At 44.2% G+C, this 24,808-nt stretch overlaps 2 protein-coding genes across 5 annotated transcripts; both read left to right on the top strand.

Annotated features, from left to right (window-relative positions):
- Positions 1 to 1,095: 1,095 nt before the first annotated feature.
- On the top strand, positions 1,096 to 10,977 carry LOC146578151 (uncharacterized). Of its 3 annotated transcripts, none has more exons than XM_085268586.1 (7): positions 1,096 to 1,308; positions 1,442 to 1,789; positions 3,533 to 3,631; positions 3,973 to 4,287; positions 7,313 to 7,425; positions 9,799 to 9,979; positions 10,054 to 10,977. In XM_085268586.1, exons 1-7 carry the CDS (start codon positions 1,272 to 1,274, stop codon positions 10,143 to 10,145), a joined length of 1,185 nt encoding a protein of 394 aa, XP_085124712.1. In that variant the 5' UTR covers positions 1,096 to 1,271; the 3' UTR covers positions 10,146 to 10,977. The 3 variants fall into 3 exon arrangements, with proteins under 3 accessions (XP_085124712.1, XP_085124710.1, XP_085124711.1); XM_085268584.1 differs by having other exon boundaries at positions 7,313 to 7,639; positions 9,653 to 9,979; XM_085268585.1 differs by having other exon boundaries at positions 1,442 to 1,790; positions 3,525 to 3,631; positions 7,313 to 7,639; positions 9,653 to 9,979.
- A 6,432-nt stretch (positions 10,978 to 17,409) lies between these two features.
- LOC146578150 (uncharacterized) lies at positions 17,410 to 19,705 on the top strand. Of its 2 annotated transcripts, XM_085268600.1 has the most exons (4): positions 17,410 to 17,529; positions 17,627 to 17,660; positions 18,066 to 18,137; positions 18,265 to 19,705. In XM_085268600.1, exons 3-4 carry the CDS (start codon positions 18,115 to 18,117, stop codon positions 19,109 to 19,111), a joined length of 870 nt encoding a protein of 289 aa, XP_085124726.1. In that variant the 5' UTR covers positions 17,410 to 17,529; positions 17,627 to 17,660; positions 18,066 to 18,114; the 3' UTR covers positions 19,112 to 19,705. The 2 variants fall into 2 exon arrangements, with proteins under 2 accessions (XP_085124726.1, XP_085124725.1); XM_085268599.1 differs by lacking the exons at positions 17,410 to 17,529; positions 17,627 to 17,660 and having other exon boundaries at positions 18,050 to 18,137.
- The last annotated feature ends 5,103 nt before the right edge of the window (positions 19,706 to 24,808 follow it).

Below are 24,808 nucleotides of genomic sequence, written 5' to 3'. Positions count from 1 at the left end.
TTGGGAAATGAATAAATAAAAAGAATGATTGAAAAGCTTTGACCACACTGAGTCACGTCTTCTCTGTCCAGTTAGAAGAATAAAAGAACCGGGTTCAATAGGTATCAGGTCTTAGGTCTCAGGTCTCAAGTATCAGGTCTCAGGTCTTAAGTATCAGGTATCAGGTCTTAGGTCTCAGGTCACTTTTATTAAAAGTTGGTGAGGCATGAATGTGGATGCCGCTCAGGTTCGTCCTCTTCCCCTGCAGCAGCACCACAGACCACACGCCGCCACAGTTTCATTTCTGTCATAAAACCTTCATCTGTTTCTGATCTGAAGTCCAGAGTTCAGAGTTCACAGTGTTTGATTTCATGTGTAGTTAATCATTTCTTCTTCCTGCTGGGATCCTTTGTCCTTTATTTCCCTGTCGTTCCTGATTGTAGAGCTGAGATAAACATAAAGCACCACTTCTGTTTCCCTTCTTTCATTTGCAGGAGAACGTGTCTGCATGTGTTTCTGAGTAAAGTGTGCAGTGATACAAACAGCCTGGTTTACATGTGAACTTTAATGACAGATTTAGAGCTCAGTGCATGAATCTGAAATAATAACACACATGTACATTTCAGCCTTTGTGCAAACACACAGTTGCAGTGAGTTTTGTTGGTCTTTGAAACAATAATGGTCTCTCAGATTAATCACATCCATATATATCAGGCGCTGTTTGTTTCTTAGTGCAGCTGTTTGTGTTGGTGGAGGTCAAAGGTGTGTTCAGTGTCTCCACAAAGAGTCTGAAATCACAGGAGTCTGTGACCCGTGATTAAAAAGGTTCTGGCTCAGGCTGAAATCACCACATTAATCCCACAAACACTGATGTACAGCACAGAGTGAAGCTTCATGTTGGTGTGTGTGTGCAGTGTGTAGCATCCATGCTAACATAAACTCAGTGAAGCACCAAAGCTTCAAGTTTCAGTTTTATTGTGCTCGATTCATAAAGTTGCTCTGGGCTGGTTGTAAATGACGGTCATGTGAGTGTAGAGCTTTCTGTGTGTCGCTGTGAACCTGGAGCAGTCACACTACGAGGAGGCTGAACGTCCTCCTCTTTCCTCAGAAGTGATCTGTGGCCGGCCGGACTTCATTCCACAGATGTGCTTTAACAAAGTGTGAAGCTGAACTCTGAGCTGTGACAGTGAAGCAGTGTGAGAGTGTCAGTAGATGATCAGCAGAGGAAAGTGAAGCTGCTGTGAGCTGATGTCCTGAAGGGCTTTTAAAGAGTCTCTGAGTTTGACAGGAACATGAAGATGTTTGTGGTGTTTGTGATCCTCCTGCACGGTAAGTACACCTTCCTCTCTCTGCTCTCATCATCAGCTTTTCTTTCATCTCTCTCTCTTTAATGTGTTGAAGTGCAGCAGCTTGATCTTTAACTTCAAAGTGACACATGGAGTCTCTGTCTGTGTGTCCTCAGTTTCCCAGCATGCCTCAGATGCTGTGGAGATGTATGAGGGGGACTCGTTTATCCTGCCCTGTGAGTTTGACACTTTTGATCTGACTGACCCCTCCGTGGTGTGGAGTCGCTCCGACCTCAGTCCTCCCACCGTCCACCAGCATCAGCTTCAAGGAGACGAACTGAAAGATCAAAACCAGCTTTACAGTGGCCGAACATCCATGAAGACTGACGCTCTGGAAACTGGAGACCTCAGCCTGACCCTGACCAACCTCCAACTGTCTGACAGCGCCACCTACACCTGCTCCGTCAGAGACAAGAGGACAGGAGGACAAAGGACAGTGACAGATGTACAGTTGGAGGTCAAAGGTAAGCAACAAACACCTGCTGTAGATTCATCTGACATCACTTAGATAAACCTTTATTATTTTAACACTGTCAGAATAAAAGCAGTTGAGTCTTTGACTGAAGTATAGCCCTATTCATTAAATGCATGAATTTCATTCAGTCAGAAGTCAAAGGTCACGTTGTCCATCCATCCATTCATTCAGCGTCCACATCACTGCAGCCGCAGCACCAATCTGTCTGTTGATCTCTTCTCCCGTCACTCGTGAACAAGGCCCGAGACACTTAACACTTGGGGCAGGAACTCGTCCCTGACCTGGAGTGGGCTCTCCAAACTTTTCTGGCTGAGGACCATGACCTCAGATTTGGAGGTGCTGATCCTCCTCCGCTTCACACTTGGCTGTGTACCGTTTCAGTACAAGCTGGAGGCCATCACCCAATGAAGCCAACAGAACCACATTATCCGCGAAAAGCAGAGATGACATTCTGAGACCACCTAAGTCAAAGCTTTACGCCACTTGGCTACACCTAGAAATTCTGTCCATAAAAATTATGAACAGAATCGGTGACAAAGGGCAGCCCTGGCGGAGCTGCCATCATCCACCGAAAACGAGTCCAACTTATTGCCAGCTATATAGACCAAGCTCCTGTAACGGTTGTATAGGGATCGAATGGCCAGTAGCAATGGTTGGAAGACACCTCCGGTCCCCTTCATAAAAATTCAAAAAAACTTCTTCTTCAGCCTGGTGGCTCCCATCACCTCTGGTGTCCACCATTTGGTTTGGGGGTTACCACGACAACAGGCACCAACCACCTTGAGGCCGCAGCTCAGTGCAGCAGCTTCAGCAATGGAGGTGCTGAAATATGGTCCATTCGGACTCCGAATGCTGTTGAAGTTCTGCTGGAAGTGTGGGTTGTAGGTGTTGCAGACTGGGTCCTCTGCTAGGTGTTCCGAGCGCACCCTCACTATACGTTTGGGCGTGCTGCGTCTGTCCAGTGTCCTGCCCCGTCACCTGATCCAACTCACCACTAGGTGGTGAAAAGTTGACAGCTCAGCCCCTCTCTTTACCTGAGTGTCTAAAACATATGACTGCAGGTCTGCTGATATGATTACTGCAGGCTGCAGGTTCATCAACCTGCAGCCTAGAGCATGGTGTTCGCACTGGCTAAACTGTGGTTTGCACAGAAGTCCAATAAAAGAGCACCACTCTGGTTCAGATCAGGGAGCCCGTTCCTCCCAATCATGCCCCACCAGAAAGGTGACATTCCATGTCCCAATTGTCAGTCTTGGTAGCCGGAGATCAGTCCACCAGGGCCTCTGTTTCTGGCTGCCACATGACACACAATGCAACCAACCCCTACAACGCCTCCTGTTGGTAGTGGCCCGCAGGAGGATGGGCCCATGTCCCCTCTTCAGGCTGGACCTCCATGGGGTCCAACCGGGCACAGCCTGAGAAGGGGGCATGGGCAGACACTCGCCCTTGGACACCCTCCCCGGTCCTGGCTCCAAGGTGGGGCCCTGGTAACCCTATCTTAGGCTAGTTTAACTATTGCCTCAATAGTTTCCTCATAAAGGGCTTCTGAATATCTCTTCAACTGGTCCCTAACCCAGGAACTTCCCATGGGAGACCCTGCTAGGGGTCAAACACCCCCGGACAAATAGCCCCTGGGATCCCTGAGACACACAAATCCCTGCACCACGATAAGGCAGCGATTCACGGAGGGTAGCAAGGTGGAGGTCATGTTGTTCCTTGTGTTTCTCCACAGAATGGTTTCCATCCTGGGCCAAAGTTCTCCTGGTTCTCCTGGTTCTTCTTGTGGTTTCTGGAGGTCTTTTATTTTATTTCCGACAGTATTTCATGTCAGGTGAGTGTCTCCTACCACACCACCGATAATGCAGATGGTTAATCAATCACCATGTTCCTGAGGTTTTTAAAGTCAATTACAATACCATCAGCTTTGTCTGGAGGTATTAGGAGAAAATCGGTTCATTCAGACCTGCCTTTAGGAAAAGCCTCTAGTTTAAATAACTGATTGGTGTCATCTTTCATCGTCACTAAATCTATCTATCATCTGCTTGGCAATGACAATTTTACCATGGAATCGAATGCTGAATTAAGTTGAAGCACAGGAATAGGTTTACTGTGAGGAGGCTATGAGAAGTTCAATATTAACTATTAACTCATGTTGTACTGCTGTCCTCTCAGTATACAAGGTGGAGGTGGATTCAGGGGTGGAGTCTGTCCAGCTTATCTGCAAAACCACAGTTTGCTTGCCTAAAGATGCTAAAGTGGAGTGGAAGGACACAAACAACAGGAAGGTCCACGTGTATAAGAATGGCTCTGACCAGCTTGAAGAACAGGACAAGAATTATCAAGGCCTAGCAAAGATGAAGAGAACCTTACCTGGAGACCTCAGTCTGACCCTGAAATACCCCACAGATGAAGACACCTACACCTGCACTGTCTACAGCAGGGATGGAAACATCCTGCTGAAGAAAGAAGTGATGCTCACTGTCAGAGGTCAGTGCTGTAGATCCAGGTCAAAGGTCAGAGGTCAGACTGATGATGGTGGTTCAGTCTCAGTGGCTCCATCCAATAATGTTACAGTGTTAGCATGTCTGATGTTTGTGGCTGTTTTGGATTTTCTTTGATTTCCAGCCAAATGTAAAAGCTTCAGCAGATGAACTGTAGGAGCAAAGTTCATGTGTGAGACTTCATCTGAAAGGTCACATCTTCTAGTTTCTGAACATGTGTTTGTTTAGCATGTGGCTAAAACACAGGCTAAGCTAAGTCAGCTCAAATCTCAGTAACAACCTTCTTTGGTCCTCATCTATAATCAGTCATATCTGAGTCACAATAACTAGAAGATGATTTCTAGCAGAAGTGTGAACATCTCCACATCCTTTCTCCATGTTATCATCCAAAGCTGTGTGAAGTTTCAGAGCTCTGCAGCTAACAGAGACTTTCAGTTTGCTGCTCTCTTCCTCTGACAGCTCCATTCTTAGGGAGCGTTAGTTCTCTGTTTCACTTTATTCCACTTATTCAGTCTGATGTTCTCTGATCTCTTTCTCTTGTTTAGTGTCTTAAAGGCTGCCAGTGCCTCTCTTTGCTGTAACCAACCTTTCTCTTTATTTCTGAGCTTTTTCAGGACTTTAACTGATGCATCAACCTTTGAAAATGGAAAGAAATCAGTCAGATTCTTGGCTGCATCACAGTGTCACATGTAGTTCTCCACATCAGCTGGATTATATCTATAGCAGCAAACAGCAGCTGATGCACAAATCTTTGTCTGTGTTAATAAAGTTGGATCAGTTCAAACAGTTTGTTGCTCTGCATTTGAAAAGCAGCAGTTTGAATCCCCCTGTAGATACTGACAGGTAACCGCGTCACACCCCACATAGCATAGAGGTTTGGCCTGGGTCTGGTATAAAGTCAGCACTGCTGGCTGATTTCTGGCACGATAAGACGTATGTTATCCAGATCTGGCATGCTATATCTGGCTTGATTGTGGTTTGGTTTATGTGGCCCAGGCCCATAGAAAACAGGTTTCACTGGATTCGGAATCAAGCTGGCACTTCTGATGGACTGGTGTCATGGAAGGGTGTATGTCAACCAGACGTGGGCCAGGTCTGGCAATAATGGCTCTATTTATGTTCCTATTTTCCTATTTTAGTCAGAGGATGCAAATGCCATGTTGCAATACTATACTGCTATGGTAGCCAACATTTCAAATGAAGGTTTGACAGGTTTGTGAGTGTACACTTTATCCAAAACCTAGTGACGGTTCACTCATGTTTACCACTGGGAGGCTGTCGCTCAGGAGGTAGAGCAAATCACGTACTGATCGGAAGGTTAGTGGTTCGTTCCGTGGCTCCTCTAGTCTGCATGCCAAGAGTGTAAATGTGTATGAATGTAGTTAGGAAGCACTCAGTTTAGAGAAAGAGTGTGGTTGGGTTATTGAGGCATGTTGTACAAAGAACTTTGAGTAATCCGAGAGACTAGAAAAGTGGTATATAAGAGTCAGTCATTCACTGTCTGAAAGGAGTTTTGTCATTTTACTTTTGCATTTTCAGTCACATGTTGTTATTACATGGCTTGATTAAAGGACACATTAGGCTGACATCTGGCAAACCAGATCTGGGCCACCAAAAGGCCGTCATTCTTTCCGATATGTGGGCCATGTGCACCTTGTGTGGGCCAGATCTGGGCTATCCCAATTTTGCGATGTGGGGCAGAGCTCAAGCAGAAGAGGAAGAGGATGGAGGGTGTTGAAGGTCTCTAATGTTGCGTGGGTCTTTGTTCCACAGTTTAGGAGCAGCTGCAAAGCCCTGATCTCCTCTGTGTTTGAACCTGATCTGGAGACAGTGAGAACCAATAACTGAGGGCAAAATAAGGACACTGAGACTAAAAGCAGTCTACAGGGTTATGTTACAAACACCAAAGCATGAAGCACTGGTGCAGCTGACTCACACAGACTCTCCTCCACACTGTCCTCAGTTATAAAGTGCTTTACAAACACAAACATTATGACTAACAGCTGGATTTTCCTGTTTCAGTGCAGCGAACTAACAACGAGCCAACAAGGCCTCACGTGACATCAGTCAGTGAGAGTTTCACTGATGCAGCAGCTCTGTTCACTCACACTTATTAATATTAATGCTCATTACAAATGTTACAGCAGCTGATGCACAAATCTTTGTCTGTGTGAATAAAGTTGGATCAGTTCAAACAGTTTGTTGCTCTGCTTGAAAGCAGCAGTTTTTCTAATGCACCACCTTCATGTTTCCTTCATATTTGAATCCCCCTGTAGATGCTGACAGGTAACCATGTCACACAGAGCTCAAGCCTTTGAATCCAGCTGTGACTGTTGATTTTCTATTGAATGGACTTTTTCAAATCCAGCTGTAGGCCTGTGTTTGTGAGCTCATTAACAGCTGTTTGTTTAGAGAGACGTGGTCCTCACAGGACAGCCACTACAAACATATGATTTTATAGAATATGATGCATTACTGCAGATTCAACACAATAGAAAGGATTTGAAATGAGCTCAGCCTTAAACATGTGCAGCAGTAATATTGATCCACAGACACTGATGGGAACATTTTTCTGCACAATAAGTACTTTGACTTTTCATACTTTATGTACAATTTGCCAGTACTGCAGTTTTGTGTGTAGTGAGGTGTTTTCATGGTGTTTTCTTGGTGCTTTTACTAAAGGAAGCTTCTATCAAATTCTTCCACATGTTGTCAAACTGAGCTGTGTGATGAAGTGAGTGTGACAGAAACACTCAGACTGTGTTTCTCTGCTTCATCAAGTCAAATCTGGTCCTCAGAGACTGAATAAAGTCCTGTCCCACTAACAGCAGCTCCAACAGTCTGTTCACTGCTTTCTTCCTGTCAGTCTTCATCTTTCTGCTGCGTCTCCTCTTCACACTGACCACTTTCTATCTAACAGTGAGCTCCCAGTGAAGCAGCAGCATTCAGCCTGTTAGAGTCAACACAAATGTCTCCATCCAAGCTCATGTTGTGCTTTGTTGTCCTCTCAGTCCCCCAGGTGGAGGTGGATTCAGGGGTGGAGTCTGTCCAGCTGCCCTTCAACACCACACTTCACCTGCCTGAAGACACTAAAGTGGAGTGGAAGATCAGTTCATACACAAAGGTCCACGTGTATGAGAACGACCCTGACCAGCATGAAGAACAGCACCAGGTTTACAGAGACCGAACGAAGATGAATGAAGACCTGCTGAAAACTGGAGACCTCAGTCTGACCCTGAAACACCCCACAGAGAGGGACAACTACACCTACACCTGCACCGTCTACAGCAGGGAGGGAAACGTCCTGCTGAAGAGAAAAGTGGAGCTGAAAGTCAGAGGTCAGTGCTGTAGATACAGGTTGATGGTCAGAGGTCATGCAGGAGTTTATTCTCTAAAAGCTTTTAGTTTCAGCCTATTTTCAGTTCATTCAAATAATATTAATTCTCTGATTTCCTTTTATCTAAAATCCAAAAATGTCAGTCTATTCATAAAACTGGGTTTAAATGAATAGACTTAGAAAACTTTTAAAATGGAGTTGAAATGATCAAACGTTTTGTTAGTTTAGTCCAAATCAATGTAAATGTATAAATATCAATAGTTTTAAAGCTGCTGAGATCATTCAAACACTTTGATCCTGTCATTTGGATGTTACTACATGTCAGGGTGGAGCAGCCATAAATATCAGGCTTTTATTGTGAAAATGCTGAGTGTGATGATCCAGAGGAGCCCATGGGGTGTTTGTGGCTGGATGAAGAGTTCGCCTTGTAATCAGAAGGTTGCCGGTTCGAGCCCCGGCTTGGACAGTCCCGGTCGTTGTGTCCTTGGGCAAGACACTTCACCCGTTGCCTACTGGTGGTGGTCAGAGGGCCCGGTGGCGCCAGTGTCCGGCAGCCTCGCCTCTGTCAGTGCGCCCCAGGGTGGCTGTGGCTACAATGTAGCTGCCATCACCAGTGTGTGAATGTGTGTGTGAATGGGTATGTAAAGCGCTTTGGGATTCTTAGGGACTATTAAAGCGCTATACAAATAAAGGCCATTTACCATTTAGACATGTGCACTGTGGTCACGCCAGCATTGAATCCATCCAAGTTACATGGTTTATTAAAATAATCAAATTACAGCATTTACATTTATGTTAGATAACTTTTAATTAAGTGCTTTAGCCCAACTTTTACATGACCTGTGTAGCATGTTAACACTATTGGAAGTAAAAATAACTTGAACTCCAATTTTGAAAGCACAGCTTTCTTTTTCTTCTTTTTATAAACCTCTGCCTCACACAACAAGACTATTGACTACACTAAACTTTAACTACACAAGATTTACACTAAACATCGCAAATCTCTCACACCTCAAAACAACGCTGTCACTCCTAAAACTTCCCCTTTCCTAATCAGCTAAATGCCACGTTGCCATATCATTGTTTGATTGGTCGACGTGGTACATTTTTCCACCGATAGAAAGGGTGGGGTTTTTTTGGTTTTGTTTTTGCTCACAGGCGGAGTGCTTTAGAGTGCTTTCCATATAAAACACAGTTTTTAACGTTTCTTCCCACAGTGAATAAACAACAATATTATTCAGGAAAAACAAACAAACATTGCATATATTTTTATCATAACTCTGCTTTTACGTGGCCTATCAACACAATTTAAAGACACTTTTTCCGTCAGTTGTTCCGTCTGTCCTGCTCACATCTCCAATGGTTGTACACGTTGTCATTAACGTGGCTTCACTCCACATCAGCCGCTTTGCTCGCTAAAACATCTGAGTCGCATTGTTGCTGCAGTTTACCTGCAACTGCTGTGAAGAAAAAGTCTCCATGTGTTTGTGTTTGGTCCTAATCTGCTGCCTGTCTGTTTGACATGCTGGATTTCCAGCTGATCGATGACAGATCAGAAACTGATCAGTCTATTGATCACACAATATTCCATCAATAGAACTGATTTGACTTTGATTTGTGTAACAAAGTGATTTCCACGTCTCCTTCATGATGTGACAGTGTCAGAGCTGAATGCACTTGTAGAGTATCATGTTTTTATGGCTCACATTTAAAGTGTTGCAGCTCTAATGTACAGCTGTCATATTAGAAATAGAAGCAGCTCTGATTTTAGTGCTCAAAGAAATCTATGAAGTGATGAATTCACACATGAACAGTTTTCTGCAGCGTTCCTCTCGGCCTTATTTGCAGCTCCACTCTTGTTTTTGCTCTAATAATTATTTCTCTCCATGAGCTGTTTCTCTGCCTGAAGGAGGCGCCACTCCATCGCTTCATTTAGTGCAGAACAAGAGTCACATGATGCTCTGAACACCAATCACACTTTGTACAGCTCATGTTGTGTTTGTTGTCCTCTCAGTGTGTCAGGTGGAGGTGGAGGAGGGGGTGGAGTCTGTCCAGCTGCCCTTCAACACCACACAAAACCTGCCTGGAGATGCTAAAGTGGAGTGGTGGGAGGTGAGTTCATACCACAAGCTTCTCGTGTATGAGAACGGCTCTGACCAGCCTGAAGAACAGCACCAGGTTTACAGAGACCGAACGAAGATGAATGAAGACCTGCTGAAAACTGGAGACCTCAGTCTGACCCTGAAACAGCCCACAGAGAGAGACAGTGGAGAATACAGATGTGGCGTCTACAGGAAGAACATCTGGATCAGAGGGAAAACTGTGCAGCTTAAAGTCAAAGGTTTGTGTGTGTGTGTGTGTGTGTGTGTGTGTGTGTGTGTGTGTGTGTCTGACTGTCTTGTGTCTCCTCTGCAGGGAGAGTTCAGGTCCAGGATCAAACAGGGGACATCAGGAACAGAAGCAGCTCCATTGATCCGACTCCTCTGATGGCTGATCAATCAGTTTGATCTGTGTGTTCTTTGATTATTGATCAGTGATGTCAGAGTGGAGTCAGTGTGATGTTGTTGTTGTGTGTTTGAGACTTTTAGTGTCCATGAAGGTCTCTGCTGCCGTAGATCCTCTGAACTGTGACAGAGGTCTCACTCTGGAGGAAACTCTCAGCACTTTCCAGCAGCTCCTCCATCATGGAGGACGTTCCCTCACTGTAACAGGTGGAGGAGAGAGGAGAGGAAGCACAGGTGGATCCTCTGAGGAAGAGGAGCGTCCTACAAACCACATGATCACATGACCAGAGGGGCGTGGCCTACAGTGGTAGTATTAAGGAACAGTCCACATGTTCCACTTTGAAGGCTCATCTCCAACAAAGCAGACCTGTGATCACTTTGACTCAGGATGATGGATTGTTTGGATTTGTCTTTGCTTCTCTGGACATTTTTGTGTGTCTTTATATGTTGGACTGAGTCATCTGACCTGCCAAGGGACTAAACATGGGCTGTATCCCAATTCAGGGGCTGCAGCCTTGGAGGAACCGTGTCGTTTTGTATGTGCCTCTGAATTTTGTATTGTCTGAGCAAGGTTTTGGTTCCTGTTTTGTTTGTTCTTCATTATTAATGCACTATGACCCAAACTCTTTTATGGCAGGTATTTTAATTTCTCTTTGCTATTTGGGCTGACTGGGACCTGATAAATGTAAAAAGAAAGAATTACCAGATTTTTTATTTTACATGATTTGTGTTTCTGAGAATAATGAGATCCACATATGAGGACATGAATTTTTAATTTTACAAAAATATAAAATTTTGCAGTGGCGGTGTCCTTGTAAGTGAATATCAGGTTCTAGTAGAGCAAAATTTTGTATTTTGGTCTAGACAACCCAAAATGTGATGTCCACATACGTGGATGCCAGGTCCTACGAGGTTAAACATTTCAAATCCAATGTATTTATATAGCACATTTAAAAACAGAAGGTTTGCCCAAAGTGCTGTGCAGAAACAAAAAGGTAAAACTAATAAAACCACTGACACTCACTAATAATACACATAATAAACGTATCAACTCACACCAGTCTGAACGCTATCGAAAAAAGGTTTGTTTTCAAAAGCAACTTAAAAACAGGAAATGAAGATGCCTGTCTAATATTTAAAGGCAGCGTATACCAAAGTTTGGGGGCCATAATTGAAAAGGCTCATTCGCCTCTATGTTTTAGCCTAGATTTTGGGACAACCAACAGCTGGTCAGCTGATCCGAGGGTCCGTGATGGAATATAAAGCTGAAGTAACTCGGAAAGGTATGATATTTAGGTACATTTGCACATAAATAAGTAACATAATATTCAGTACTTACTTTTAAAAGTTTACTCTTTAGCTGTCCCGCTTCAGCCGTTTTTCACTGTTTTTTTCAAAACAAATTATCTACAACCACCGCCACGCTCTGAATTCTGGAATAGGTTGGGCTACGAAGAATACACTCACCCATCCTTCAAATTCGGGCAAATGACGGACGGATTTTTGGCTAAAATTAAGATGTTACCAATATTAGGTATGTGTTAAAATGTTTGCAATAATAAATAATTTTAACATAATGTATACAAAAACAAAAATAAAAAAGATTGTTATGGATCAGGTCTAGATTCGTACCTGCGGGGTGATTGTGGCTCAAGAGTTGGCAGTTTTTCTTGTAATCGGAAGGTTGCCCGTTCGAGCCCTGGCACTGACAGTCTCGGTCGTTGTGTCCTTGGGCAAGACACTTCACCTACTGGTGATGGCCGATGGTGCGATATGACAGCCTAGCTTTTGTCAGTCTGCTCTTAGGGCAGCTGTGGCTACAACTCTAGCTTGCATTGAGTGAATGAATAGTGGAATTGTACAGTGTTTTGAAGGTCTCAAAAAGAACTATATAAATGCATTTCATTATTATTACTGAGAACCTTCACAGACATTATTATTGTTATTATTATTATTATGTGCAGATGTTCTCTTCTTCTCCTTTTTCGTTTAATGGCAGTTTACTCCCCGGTGTACGAGGACACCGCCACTTGCTGACGGAGCAAATGAGCCCTATTGTAAACTGAACTTGCATCATTACAATTTGTGTTTGTGTATGCATGTTTAACTTTTCTTCCTATTTTACGGCGCTGTTGTTCAATCAGGGGAAACTCTCCATTGAGAAGAAGCATGAATTGGTTTGTATACGGAGGTACCTATTGTTTAAATGTCCCGGGGAGTCAAAAAGAAGGCAGAGTTGTCAAGAAACTCTGCCTTTTCCAGCTATTTATTAATGAGTGACATATGTATATATATATATATATATATATATATATATGTATATATGTATATGTTGTACTATTCTTAGTTAGCGTATTGTCTGTCTTGTCTTAATGTTGGTTTATGTTGGTTTAAAATGGAGCACTGCAACAAAAAATAATTTCCCCCAGGGATCAATAAAGTATTCTGATTCTGATTCTGAAATGCTAGGAGCTAACTGGGCACTAACCGTGTCATTCAGTATATTAAATGTTGCGATGCTGGCAAAGAGTAAGATTTGTGAATGCGTGATACGGATCAGGTTTCCGGTACGGATCAGGCAGCGACAATCGGCCTTCAAATGCGACGTCCGAAAGATGCATCCCCTGAATTGAGACGCACTCTTTAAGCTCGTTTTCGGTTGGATTTACAGAGCAGCACTGCCCTCTGCTGTCTGCAGCTGCTTTTGAAACAAAGTGACATGTCTTCTTAATTACAGTCAGGAGCAGAGATAAAAGGGAAATCTCCAGATTAATGAGACATGAAATTTCAGACAATGATCATGTCTTAATAAAGTGCTGGGCCTCCGCACTGCTCCAAAAATGCTTCAGAGTTCTTCAGCATCTCTGAACTTGAATGGAGGGACAAAGATCCTCCATCATCTGCTGGTTGTAAATGGCCTGTATTTGTATAACGCTTTACTTAGTCCCTAAGGACCCCAAAGTGCTTTACACACATTAAGTCATCCACCCATTCACACACACATTCACACACTGGTGATGGCAGCTACATTGTAGCCACAGCCACCCTGGGGCGCACTGACAGAGGCGAGGCTGCCGGACGCTGGCGCCACCAGGCCCTCTGACCACCACCAGAAGGCAACGGGTGAAGTGTCTTGCCCAAGGACACAACGACCGAGACTGTCGGACTGGTCGCATGAGCACCAATGCTCATACGGACATTATTAACTTTATCCACAAAGAAGTTTAGAAAGTCATCACTCTCAGATATAGAGGACAGAGGTCAAAGGTTTTCGTGCAGAGAAACCCAAAGTTCTCTAAGGCTGACCCTGTGAACTTCAAGTTTAGTTAATTTCCAAAGGTGTTCTGCTTTCCTACAGAGTCTTTTGACTTACGTTATGTCATCATTTATCCACGGATGAGCTCTTTTTGGGGAAGCCATGAAAGTTTTTAAAGGTGCCACTGAATTTAATATCTCCAAACAATGATTATTAAACACTGTGTAGCAACTTCAGCATCAGTGCAGCCTCTGATCACATGAGGATCTAATAAATCAGAAAACTTCAGGGAAACATCCTGATTTATGAACCGCTTATTGAACAAGAGATTGGATGGTGGTGTATCCTGAGGGAAGCTGAGGTTAAAAATAACACAAGAATGGTCACTCACCTGTACATCCTTAACACAGAGATCAGTTATGTCTAAGCCAAGAGAAAACACGAGGTCCAAGGTGTGGCCTTGAACGTGAGTGGGACCAGAGACATGCTGGTTAAAATTAAAAGAGTCTGAAATGGAAAAGTCAGAGGCCATGCTAAAGCCAAGGTCATCCAAATGCAGGTTGAAATTGCCGATCATCAAGAATTGAATTGAATTGAAGGTTGCCCCGCAGAGGAATAGGACCCCCCCCCGACTTACACACACAACGAAAACATCACATGGGAATACAGTCGGAGATCGGCAGCGTTGCAGAGAAAACACTGAAAAATTACACAACAATGGGAAAGAACAAGAGGAAAAAAGGAGACCTCTTCTCACGCTGGGCACCTATGGGAGGACAGCATGAGAACAGGAAACAAAAAAAACTCCTCTGCACAGAGAGCACATTAATGTCCACATCGCAACATCAGAGCACATGACAAGCCACAGGGGTTGGATAGGGGGGTGGGGGGTAATCCGAAGGAACACAGCAGTCGTCCTGCACAGCGCTACCATTTCAGCGCGGCACGCAGACCCGCCGTCCTCCCCCGCAGGAAACAAGCATCGAAGGCGTTTGGAAGGGAGGGGGATGAGTGCGTGCTTATCAGTGTAAGTGTATGTGTGTGCGTGTCCAGAGTCCAGCTGAGCCAGTGTCCTTCGGCCTATCAGGCAAAGTAAACAGTCTGCCAGCCAACCCAGGTGGCCTTGCATGGGATGGGAAGAATAGTCATCACACAGTCGTTATCAGGGTGTTGTTTTGGTGGGCTCCAGCCTTGGGCCTGAGCAGCTGGCGCCGTGGTGTCCATATGTTGAATATTGTTGATTTCTCCTTTATGCAAGCAGCTCCGAATTTAGCACTCTGACGCTGGTCTCTCGATCTCCCGTTGGAGCGCTGCGAGCCTCCTCATGATGGTATCAAACTTCTGTTCCGTGGTGTTGTCATTCTTTTGATTCTGAGACCCCACAGCTGCAGTGAGCCGTTCTGCGATGTGATCCAACTTTCGCTCAAGGGTGTCATTTTGAGCAGGCCCCTCTCTGATGTATCCCATCATACGCTCAGTGGTGTTAGTTTGAGTCTTCACGGCAGCTGTAAGCGTCTCCAAGGTGTTAACCATGCTGCGTTCGGTGTGAGAGGTCGCGCCTCGTCCCATCGCTTCAATTCCAGCGGGCAGCCTTGGGGGGGTTTGAAAAGCCGGTTGCGCTCTCTTATTTCTCCGATAAGTCAGGGCCAAGCCAGCTCCGATCAGCAAGAACCCTGTTATCATGGTTCCGAATAGGTAGATATCTTCAGCGTCCTCGATTGACAGTCCCGCCAGGCACAAGATCCTCAAGGTCTGCCACCCGTCCATCGTGTATCCAGCAGGGAAAGTCCCTCCAGGGCACTCAGGCTCTCCCGAGCCCCGACTTCTCGGTAAAGGGTGTCAATAGCATTCAGAGACCAGTTGATCAAATCCATTATTCTCTTTTAGGTTTTAGAGAACGACAGTGAGAGACTGTTCGAGGGAAAGTAATGCACACGAGACAAGACAAGGACACAAGAGGCTAAGCAGGGAAGATAAGGGGAAGGAGGAGAGGAGAAAAGTGTGACCGCCTTCACCGAGAGCCAAGAGAATCTCAGAGCCAAGAGAATCACTTTCTCCAGTTTAATAATAGAGCATAAAAAGTTTGTGAAATCCTGGATAAAAAACACCAGCAGGTCCGGGAGGGCGGTAAAACACAGTATATTTGATGAACGGACCTTAAGAAGTTGTGATTCAAAGGAAGGAAAGTCTCAGAGTCCAAAGCTCTGCAGGAGAAATTGTCCCGGAAAACAGTGGCAAATCCACCACCATGACGGTCCAAACGCGGAGTCCCGATGAAGTGACAGCCGACCAGACAGAGCTCATTAAGGTGAATACATTCATTCTCCGGTATCTCGAGATATGTTGCCGGTCCAGGTAAATTTTCTGTTAGGCCCTAATGCACAGTTGGGTAGGTGGTAGCAGATCAGCATTATCCGTGACCTGTAGGGGGACCGGTACCAAATACCGGAGACGTTCTCCACCATGGAGCCGAAGAAATCCCCTCTGTCGGGCGCATTTGCTTTTGGCCTGAACACCAGACCTACAGCCCCTTCTAGACGATCTTCTTCAGCTTGTCTTGCTCCTGGGTTTTTGCTTGGAGCCAAGAACAGGTACAGGTAGTCTGGAGAAGGCGGAGGGCAAACAAACGGCGGAGGGAAACCTTGGTAGTAGCTCTGCCAGCTGTCAAAAGTTTTTTCCATACATACTTTGATATTCAACAAAGTATGTGAACTGTAAATACGAGTAGCAAATACACCATCAGGCTATATCAGAGCTGAGATGATAAGATAAGAAACAATAAAAGGAAACAGTCGACAAACACATGGAGGAGCAACAGAGGCCAAGCTGAACACAGGCGCCATGTTGAGGCCACTCTTTGTGGAGAAGGACTCACACAGGAATCACATAGTTTCACAGATCATTTCTCTGATATTGGTGAACATTGATGAAGGAGGGATCCTGCTGCCTTCACTGTCTCTGCTGCTCTGCAGTAAAAACTGCTTCTAAAGTGGATTTTTCTTCCTGCGTGTCGTCTGCAGACCTTTAGTCATCCACAGCTTTTCTTTCTCCTCGTCTTTAAGCAACATTTCCTAACAGGACAGAGTTTATGATGTGATTCTAAGGATGGATTTCAGAGACACTGTGTGCCTGATCAGGAACGTCAGCATACACTTCATCCCAGTGATGATCTGTTAGCTCCGTCTTTAAGGCCTCACTTCTTCCTGCTGTCATGTCAGTCGTGTTGTTTCACTCACTGATTTTCTCCAATATTTTCTGTTGCTGACACTAAATCTGAGCACAGCTCACAGCTGAGTGTGTTCCAGTAAATTGTGAGCAGCACAAACACAATCAGAGTTTGTCTCTGTCAGCTTTTAGTGAGCTCACTAACAAATGAACAAAGGTCAGGCTTCAGGGCGACGCCTCAGCTTTTTAATTGCTCCTAATAAAACAGGACGTGGGGAACATGGCTGACTGCGTCATCTTTGTTTTAATTATTTTTAAATGATAAAAGAAGAGAAAGAATAAAGATGTAATTTTATTTTATTTCTACAGCATCAAATCACAAGAGGTGATTTATACTGTAAGGTAGACCCTACAATAATAATAATACATGCAGAGAAAACCCAACAATCATATGACCCCCTATGAGCAAGACCTTTGGAGACAGTGGGAAGGAAAAACTCCCTTTAACAGGAAGACTCAGGGAGGGGCGGGGCCATCTGCCGCAACCGGCTGGCGGTTGGGTGAGGAAGACAGGACACAGACACGCTGTGGGAGAGAGAGGTTGTAAACACACTTATAGCAGCATCTGTATGTAAAGTTTTATAACAAAAATCTGTTTCTCGCAGCCAAAGCAGAAAACAAAGAACCACATGAAACAGAAGTAAGATGCAGCAAACAGGTGTGGGTTCATCACAAAGGTGGAGCCACTGACACCTGTGGCTGTGGGAAGGGCTATTAAATCCGCCCGTGATGGGCAGATGTAATCCGTACGGTCACGTTGGTGTAGAGGCCCGACTTCGTGTTCATGAATGTGACCGCAGCTCCTGCTGAGCTCTTTGTCCTGAAACTCTGAGTCATGTTGTTACTTTTGTTTTCACATTTGGGGAATCCCCGCTCAGGTTTTACTTTCATTTGGTGTCTGTCCAGGTACTTTCATACCATACAGCTCGTCTAGTCAGCCAATCAGAGACCTGCAGCATGGTGGCGTGCCACGACTAAAGCTCTATTCTGTTCTATTCCACAGGCTGCACGGGGTCAGAGTGGACGTTTTGGAGCAGGTAAGCGGACGTTTTTGTCTTTCTGAAATGTTCTTTTGTTAGTTTGTCCACCTGATGAGCAGGCTGCTCCATAACTGAACATTCATACACTATGGTGTAAATGTCATCAACAGTTTTTAACCAACCAAGCACGAAGCAAGGATACAAACAGCAGCTAGTTGTTGTTAGGATTTTATTCAGGTTTAAATCAGACAAATAAACGACGTCTATGATGCATAAACGTTCTTCTTCCTTCAGTTTGAGGACACCGGTGTGCAAAGAGTATTTGTTTCCCAGCAACGAAATAATCTTTAACTGAACTCTGATCAGTTTTACTGCAAGCTTTTCAAAATACCGAAGATAAGCCAAGAGTCTGTATTTATGTACCTGAGATCTGACCCACATGCTGTCGATTATTGACCACAGGAAGCACCTGAAGGACAACGTTAAAGACAGTCAAACTTCCTCTGAGGAGATGGACAGAAACGAGGAACTGCAGTAAGTCTGGAAGCAAGGAGTGAAATGAAACGAGAAGATTTTCTCTGTGCTTTGTTTCAGGATCCATCTGTGGACAGATTAAATATTTGCTGTGCTTAAAATGTTTTTTCTATATTTCCTGTTTCAGCAAATTGTTTCAGAGGTTATCTGCACACTGCAGAGCAGACAGACTGAGCAGCTGTGATGAAAGGCAAAGACTGACAAAGCTAGCAATGAGAAGCTGCACAGATGAAGTCGTCCTGCAGTGGCTGAGAAAAAACTCAGAGTCTGACGCCTTCAGCAAACTCACAGACATGTTTGGCTTCCTGAAGAAACACATTGATGAGGAGGAGAAGAAGAACCACAGCGATGATGTTCACATCACCTTTGTGGCTCATAGTTCAATCGGAGACTTCATGATCCCAGCCAGCTGTTACCTGCCTCTGCCCACCATCACTGACGTGCTCCTGTATTCTCCCTGGAACTGCGTCAGTGTTGGTTTAGCGTACGGTGTCGCTACAGGAAAACTGAGGCCTCAGCACAGAGTTTTTTCCTGTAGGAAAGAAGGCTGTACCATTCCTGATGACAAACATCGACCTGTGAACCTGCCAGATCACTGGAACTCACTGAAGAAAGCTGGAGCACAGATGGTCCCAAACATCACGGTTGGCCCCCTTTCACCAGATGATGATGATGATCGAGTGTGGAAACGCTTTGAGTCTCTCTCAGCTGAACACGGCCCACCAGGAAGGAACCGCATCGTCATCCCGTTCATCCTCCCAGGACGGGAATATGAAAGCGTCCCGTTATCTGTGGTGACCTTGGCTCTGTCCCTGGTGCTCCTCTCCTCCAGGTTTAAAGCCACTCTTCATTTCTCTGGTTGTCTCAGAGATCGCTCTACTGGACCGAAATTTGACAGGAAGTATCTTCAGGAGCAGTACGCCTGCGCCATCGACAACAGCTGGATGAAATGTTCAGCTGAAGCTTTCAGATGATGATAAATGCTGCCTGTGTTAGACATGTTTGTAGATATTTTAGGGTAAAGATGAAGATGAAATGATAAAAGTAATTTTTTCTATATTTGAGGCTCAGATTCATGATGAAGGGACTTGAATCATCATTTAGTTCCAGCTCATAATCTGATCATAATCTGCCAACATCTGTGGAGGTTATTAATATAAACAGACTCACCTGTTCTCTGCTCGCTGCTCACAGGTGACGTGATACTGATGTCAGACCTTCAACCAGCACACACACAGATCATTGACATGAAGTATATAGATTATTTATGTATGTTATGTATTATGTAATATTTTGATCTGTTATTGCTTTATGTTGGGCTTTTAGATCCGTACTAGAACAATCAGTCATGAGCCACAGATTTCTAACTCAGACTCTGTCACGTTCCAAACATAGAAGTGACACAAGTCTACAAGTTGTACATCTATATTTTCATGCAGACTCGGTAATTGTTTCTGATCTTTTGTCATTGTAAAACATTAAAATGTGAAGATGATGTCGTCTAAGTGAAGAAGAACAGGATCAAAACCTGAAGCTGCTCATAAAAATATATGAAATTTATGGGGGACCACAAGAACCAGGCGCATCGAAATAAAGAATTCTGTGCTTAAATCATGAATTGTAGAATAAATTTGTACATTCATTTTTGAATTCCATGTTAAAAAAATAATTTTTAAAAAGTTTTTTAAAGTGGCGAATCCACTCCTCATTTCAATCCCTTTCCTGTTGATCACAGGTTAGCTCAGGGATTAACATTTGGATTAGCAGCTGGATTTGCAACTTTATTTTAAAAATCCTGCTGCAATGCAAACTAGCCTTGACATTAACTTGGCATGTAAAGAGCTCTCTGACTGGTTGGACAGACACAGGCCGGCTGCCTGGATTTCTCTTCACTTCTTGTTTGTGCTGACAGCTTTGCCCTGCTTAGAAGTGTGTGTGTACAAAGGCCGCTCAGCCTCAGGATTTACACTTTGCTCAACACGTATGTGAAGAACAAAGAGACCCTGCAGCGAAACAGAACCTCTGGCTGTGTGCTTGTTTATTATTTCAGGTATAGATGATGGAATATGACCAGTCTGATGTCAGCCTGCTTCTCTGACAGTGCCTCACCTCTGTGTGCTGCCCCCTGCTGGCTCTGATCATTACTGACTGAGTCCTTGCTGCCACTTTATTAGGTACAGCTTGCTAACACAGGCTCAGACCTGCTTTGCCTTCAGAGCTGCCTTAAATCTTCATGGCTCAGATTCAGCGAAGTGCTCAAAACATCCCTCAGAGTCATGTGATCAGTGACATCAGCTCCTGTTTTACTGCATTAGTGATCAGATGACTTCAGTGCTGCTTCAGCACTGACAGATAGAAAAGTGCATCCACATAAACAAGATCTATAATAATAATAATCAAATGCTGATTTTCATCTTTTCAGCCCTTTGTCTGGCTGCTAATCCAGCTGTGTGTGTTTGTGATGACAGTAAATCAATGTCAGACTTACAGCTCCTGTTTTACCTCATTAAAGTGATAATTTTAATGAGGTACATTAAAGTGAGTCATTTAAAAACACTTCCTGTCACTGTGGTGGTTACAGTGACATCATGCAGTTTGTGTTTTGACCTCCAGAGGGCGACAAATCAGCACAGACAGAGAGCTCCATTCAAACTTTGCTGCCATCAGGAATAATTCTTCAAATATAATCATCAGTGTTTGAGCAGTTATGATATCAGGGACAATCTAGACATGTGTGACAATACTGAACATGTCACATGACACACCTTAGACATGATGTGATCCACTCTCAGTCTGCACTTTCATTCATGACTTCAACAGGTTGAAATTAGCTTTGAAGAAACATCTGTTTAGTGCTGAAATATTAAAATGCTGCATGAAGAAGAACAACAAAGTGATAAAAGACGTTTGTGTTTCAAACAGGAAAACCAGCAGAAATAAATCAACTAAGGAGTTGGTTGAAGATTTGTGAATTTCCAAGTTCCACCTGAATGCAACACGGACTTTTCGATGCTTCTGAGTGTCTTAAACGCCTCTCTGGGTGTTTCCTTCCTGCTCAAAGTTTCACTAAAGTTTTTGTTACTAAAGTTAAACTGCCTCTGGACCCCAGTTATCGCTCAGCTGTGTGCAGCAGCCTGTGTCACTCACTCATCCAGTCATGCACTGCAGTCTCATAAGGAAACTCAGCTTTTTGATATAAAGTTTTTCTTGTTCCCGAATAAAAATATTTTTAAAAGTATTTGCTCGAAATAAGTATTCATAAAAAACACGTTATTTGTGCCTTTCTGAATACCGTATTCGGGTTGGGCTCTACTCCTAGTTGGGATTCTTGTCCTTTGCTGATGCATGTATTGTGCAGCCATGAGGAGCCTTAATAATGCAGCTGCATTATTTATCCACCATAACAGAGGTTAGTGTTCAGCTCTGTCACCACTCTGGCCACATGTTGCCACACTTGTACTTCCAGCTCTGAGCTGCAGCTGCTGAACACGTTACTTTTGTACTTATGTCTCCAAGCAGCATCACAGCTTTCAAAGAAGACAAAAGCATCATTTCCTGATAATGTGTGATGAGCTTGTACAAGATGTAAAGACTGGTAGTTTGAGGAAATCACAACACCTTTCAAAAATGTATTTGCTTCCACAGAGCAGTGAGCCTTCTTGGTTTCCTCGTAGATTAAAAACAGGATTGGAGTGATGAGGTACGCGGTGCTGCACGGCTGTCTATGGGACGACCTGTACATCAGAACCACATCAGCCCAGACTGAGACATCTACCAGCACAAGTACAGAGCCTTTATCTCACATGTCTGAGCATTCGTTCACCTCCATCTGTTTGTCTGTTCTTACTCTTTATCCAGTCCACCTTAAACACAGTGGGTGTGTTGCAGGGAATGGGAGTTACCTTATGGAGCTGTTATTGTGTGGAGATCCTTGTGTACATATTGAAACCTCTCTGTGTTATCACTCAGCCAGGCTTTTCAATTGGCTGTTTGTGTTTTTTAATACGTGACCTTTGCTAAAGTTCACCCAAAGGTGCAAATGATGTGTGACAGGATGTAAAGATGTGTTTGCAGAGTTGTCTGTAGGACAACAGTTTAGTGAGCCAGCTCAGCACTAACAGGTGAATATTCCACAGGCTGAGGTGTGATGTTAGAGGGCTGCTCGTGGTGCTTGTGCTGATCACAGACAGGCTCAGCTGGATCTGAATGCACATCTGTGTCAACATACTGCAGTAAGCTCACATGTGGTAAATCCACTGCATCGGCACAACCGTCACTAGCAGTCGACTAATGTGACGCTTGCAGACTGAGTGATGCTGGTGGTTTGTACTGAGTGTGAGACAGAGCTGACCTCTGACCTCAGGGTGGAGAAACCTGATAGAAAACTCAGACTCAGCAAAAATGTAGCCAAGGTCACATGTAAGAGCACAGCCAATGAAACAGCTGGGTGAGTTGTAACTAATAACTCAGCTGACACAGTCAGATGCATGCCTGTTTCTATGGCAGGTTTATTTGGCTATGTTGAAAAGGATTTTATCCTAATAACTCAGTTTAACTATCACAAGAATGAAATGGTGCAAATGTAAAATCCTTGTATTTTGAGTAACTTTATGATTGGCTGCATGTGATGTGGGGACATGTGGCAGTTATAACAACACAAACACAACTTAGGCTGCATGTAAATGGGCTCTGTGCAGCTTTGAATCAGCTCCTGTTGGCCTCCAGCTTCTGGAAACACTTCCAAGCAGAGCTGCCGCTTTGCAAGCCCGACTGGGACCAGTTCCCACAGCAGGTGGTCCCATCATGTCAGTGGTTGCTGTGTGGGTGAGGAAAGGACTCACAGGGAGGTGAAGGCTGCTGTTTATCATCACAAACACAGGATGACTGGCTGAGCTGAAAGGACTGAAGCGAACACACGTACAGACTCGAGCACATTAACATCAACAATGACGCTGAGCAGAGAGACACTGAGGGTTTAAACACTCTGGCTGATGATGATGATCAGGGACACACAGCTGAACAGAACTAATAACACACAGGAAGCAAACATGACAGCAGGAAATGTGAACAGGTGAATAAACATGAAACAAGTGCAAACACTGGGCGAACACCAGGAACCCGACACACCAGTGACACCAGGAAGTAACTGTGCATGTCATCAGTGTGGATCCATGAAGACTGAATGAGTGATTTCCTGATATGTATGGTGATCAAATCACTTCTGTATGAACTGTGTGTTTCCAGCTGGTTCCAGGTCACAGCTTTATGTTCATTAGCTATGAAACCTTGATGCTTGTTTGAAAGGACACAGATGGACCTTGTTTCCTTCTTTCCTTCCTTTTTGTGTCCTCTGTGCTTCACCTGCTGCTCTTCACTCTGTTACTTTGTGACTCTGGTTCTCCTACAGACACGTGGGTGGTGTCTCCACCTGTAGATGGAGCAGCAGCTGGTCTGCTGAGTTCCTCTGACTGTCTTTGATTTGTGCTTCCAAAGTTTAACAGGAAAGTGAAGCGAGAGAAAGAGCAGGAAGAAAAGCTCAGCTTCCTCTCTGTGTCACATCCACAGTGTCTTTAGATGATGGAGTCACAGCAGAGAGAGTTCACAGCTGCACTGTTTGTGCCCTTTAGATGTGCACTTATTCCAAATATAACATCATCATTATGAGCCTGTTATTATGTTTATTTTTCCTTTACTCTGCTTCATCCCAAAGGTGTTCTTCCACACCAAACTCCCTCATCTGTGTCTTTATGAACTTTGCTGTCTTCACTGATAATAAACGTCTGTCCTCCATCTACAGGAGCAGTCAGCTAACTAGGGATGGGTATCGAAAACCGGTTCTTGTTGAGAACCGGTTCCCACTGTTTCAATTCCTTGGAATTGTTTGCCATTTTTGCAAACGATTCCCTTATCGATTCCAGTCGCCCCGAATGACGTCACCACGTTGCGGAGCGTCATTTACCTGGCAGGAAACATGGCGGCTCAAACGCTCAAAAGTTTGGTTATACTTTACGAGAACGGATGACAACAGGGCAACTTGCAATACTTGCAAAGTAGATATTTCATTTAAGGGAGGAAACACTACGAATATGCAAAAGCATTTGCTCACAAAACACACGATGACCTTAAATGAATGTCATGTTTTTAATTCCGGACTCGTGAATCTCAACCCAGCAGCAGCGGTAACGTCTGCACGTCCTCTCCCGTTAATGCGGCAGGTAAATAATCAACAACAGTGCATATTATGTTAGCGCGATCTGCCTTATTACAAACCTGCCATCACTGTGCGTTTAGGTGACCATGATGAGAGAGACAGAGTCTGGCTCAGATGCTGGCAGTTCTCACTGCAGTCCACCGGCAGCGTCTCCTTTCAGGCCAGGATAGACGAATGTCACCGAGCAGAGACTAAGTTTGTGGTAAAAGCCTTGCACCCATTTGCCACAGCAGATGATTTTCGGTAAGTGAATGTGTTTAATTGTAGACAGGGACATTACTGGATATTCTTGTGTAATTGCTACAGAATAATTTATGTTATACTTTGTTATTGCTACAGACGAATATTTATTTTATTATTTTACATTTACAATTTTTCCCCGGGGACCCTGTGACACCACATTGAAGAGCCGTAGGCTGGATCTCTTAAGATCTCACTGCTGGGTTTGTAAGGCCATGTT

Source organism: Mchenga conophoros, linkage group LG3 (genome assembly GCF_057382185.1).
Source record: "Mchenga conophoros isolate Kocher_MC1m ecotype Shallow Benthic linkage group LG3, M_conophoros_male_GT1.1, whole genome shotgun sequence".
In the NCBI taxonomy this organism is placed as follows: Eukaryota; Metazoa; Chordata; class Actinopteri; order Cichliformes; family Cichlidae; genus Mchenga; species Mchenga conophoros.
This window is presented reverse-complemented; position numbering and strand designations above follow the sequence as displayed.

What these genes read in the sequence shown, in the direction of transcription:
- LOC146578150 (XM_085268600.1), top strand. Translation starts at nt 18,115, where the DNA reads ATGGACAGAAACGAGGAACTGCA. An exon ending in GACAGAAACGAGGAACTGCA is followed by an intron (nt 18,138 to 18,264) that starts GTAAGTCTGGAA and finishes TTCCTGTTTCAG; the next exon opens with CAAATTGTTTCAGAGGTTAT.
- LOC146578151 (XM_085268585.1), top strand. Translation starts at nt 1,272, where the DNA reads ATGAAGATGTTTGTGGTGTTTGTGATCCTCCTGCACG. An exon ending in GTACAGTTGGAGGTCAAAGG is followed by an intron (nt 1,791 to 3,524) that starts TAAGCAACAAAC and finishes TTCCTTGTGTTT; the next exon opens with CTCCACAGAATGGTTTCCAT. An exon ending in AGTGATGCTCACTGTCAGAG is followed by an intron (nt 4,288 to 7,312) that starts GTCAGTGCTGTA and finishes TTGTCCTCTCAG; the next exon opens with TCCCCCAGGTGGAGGTGGAT.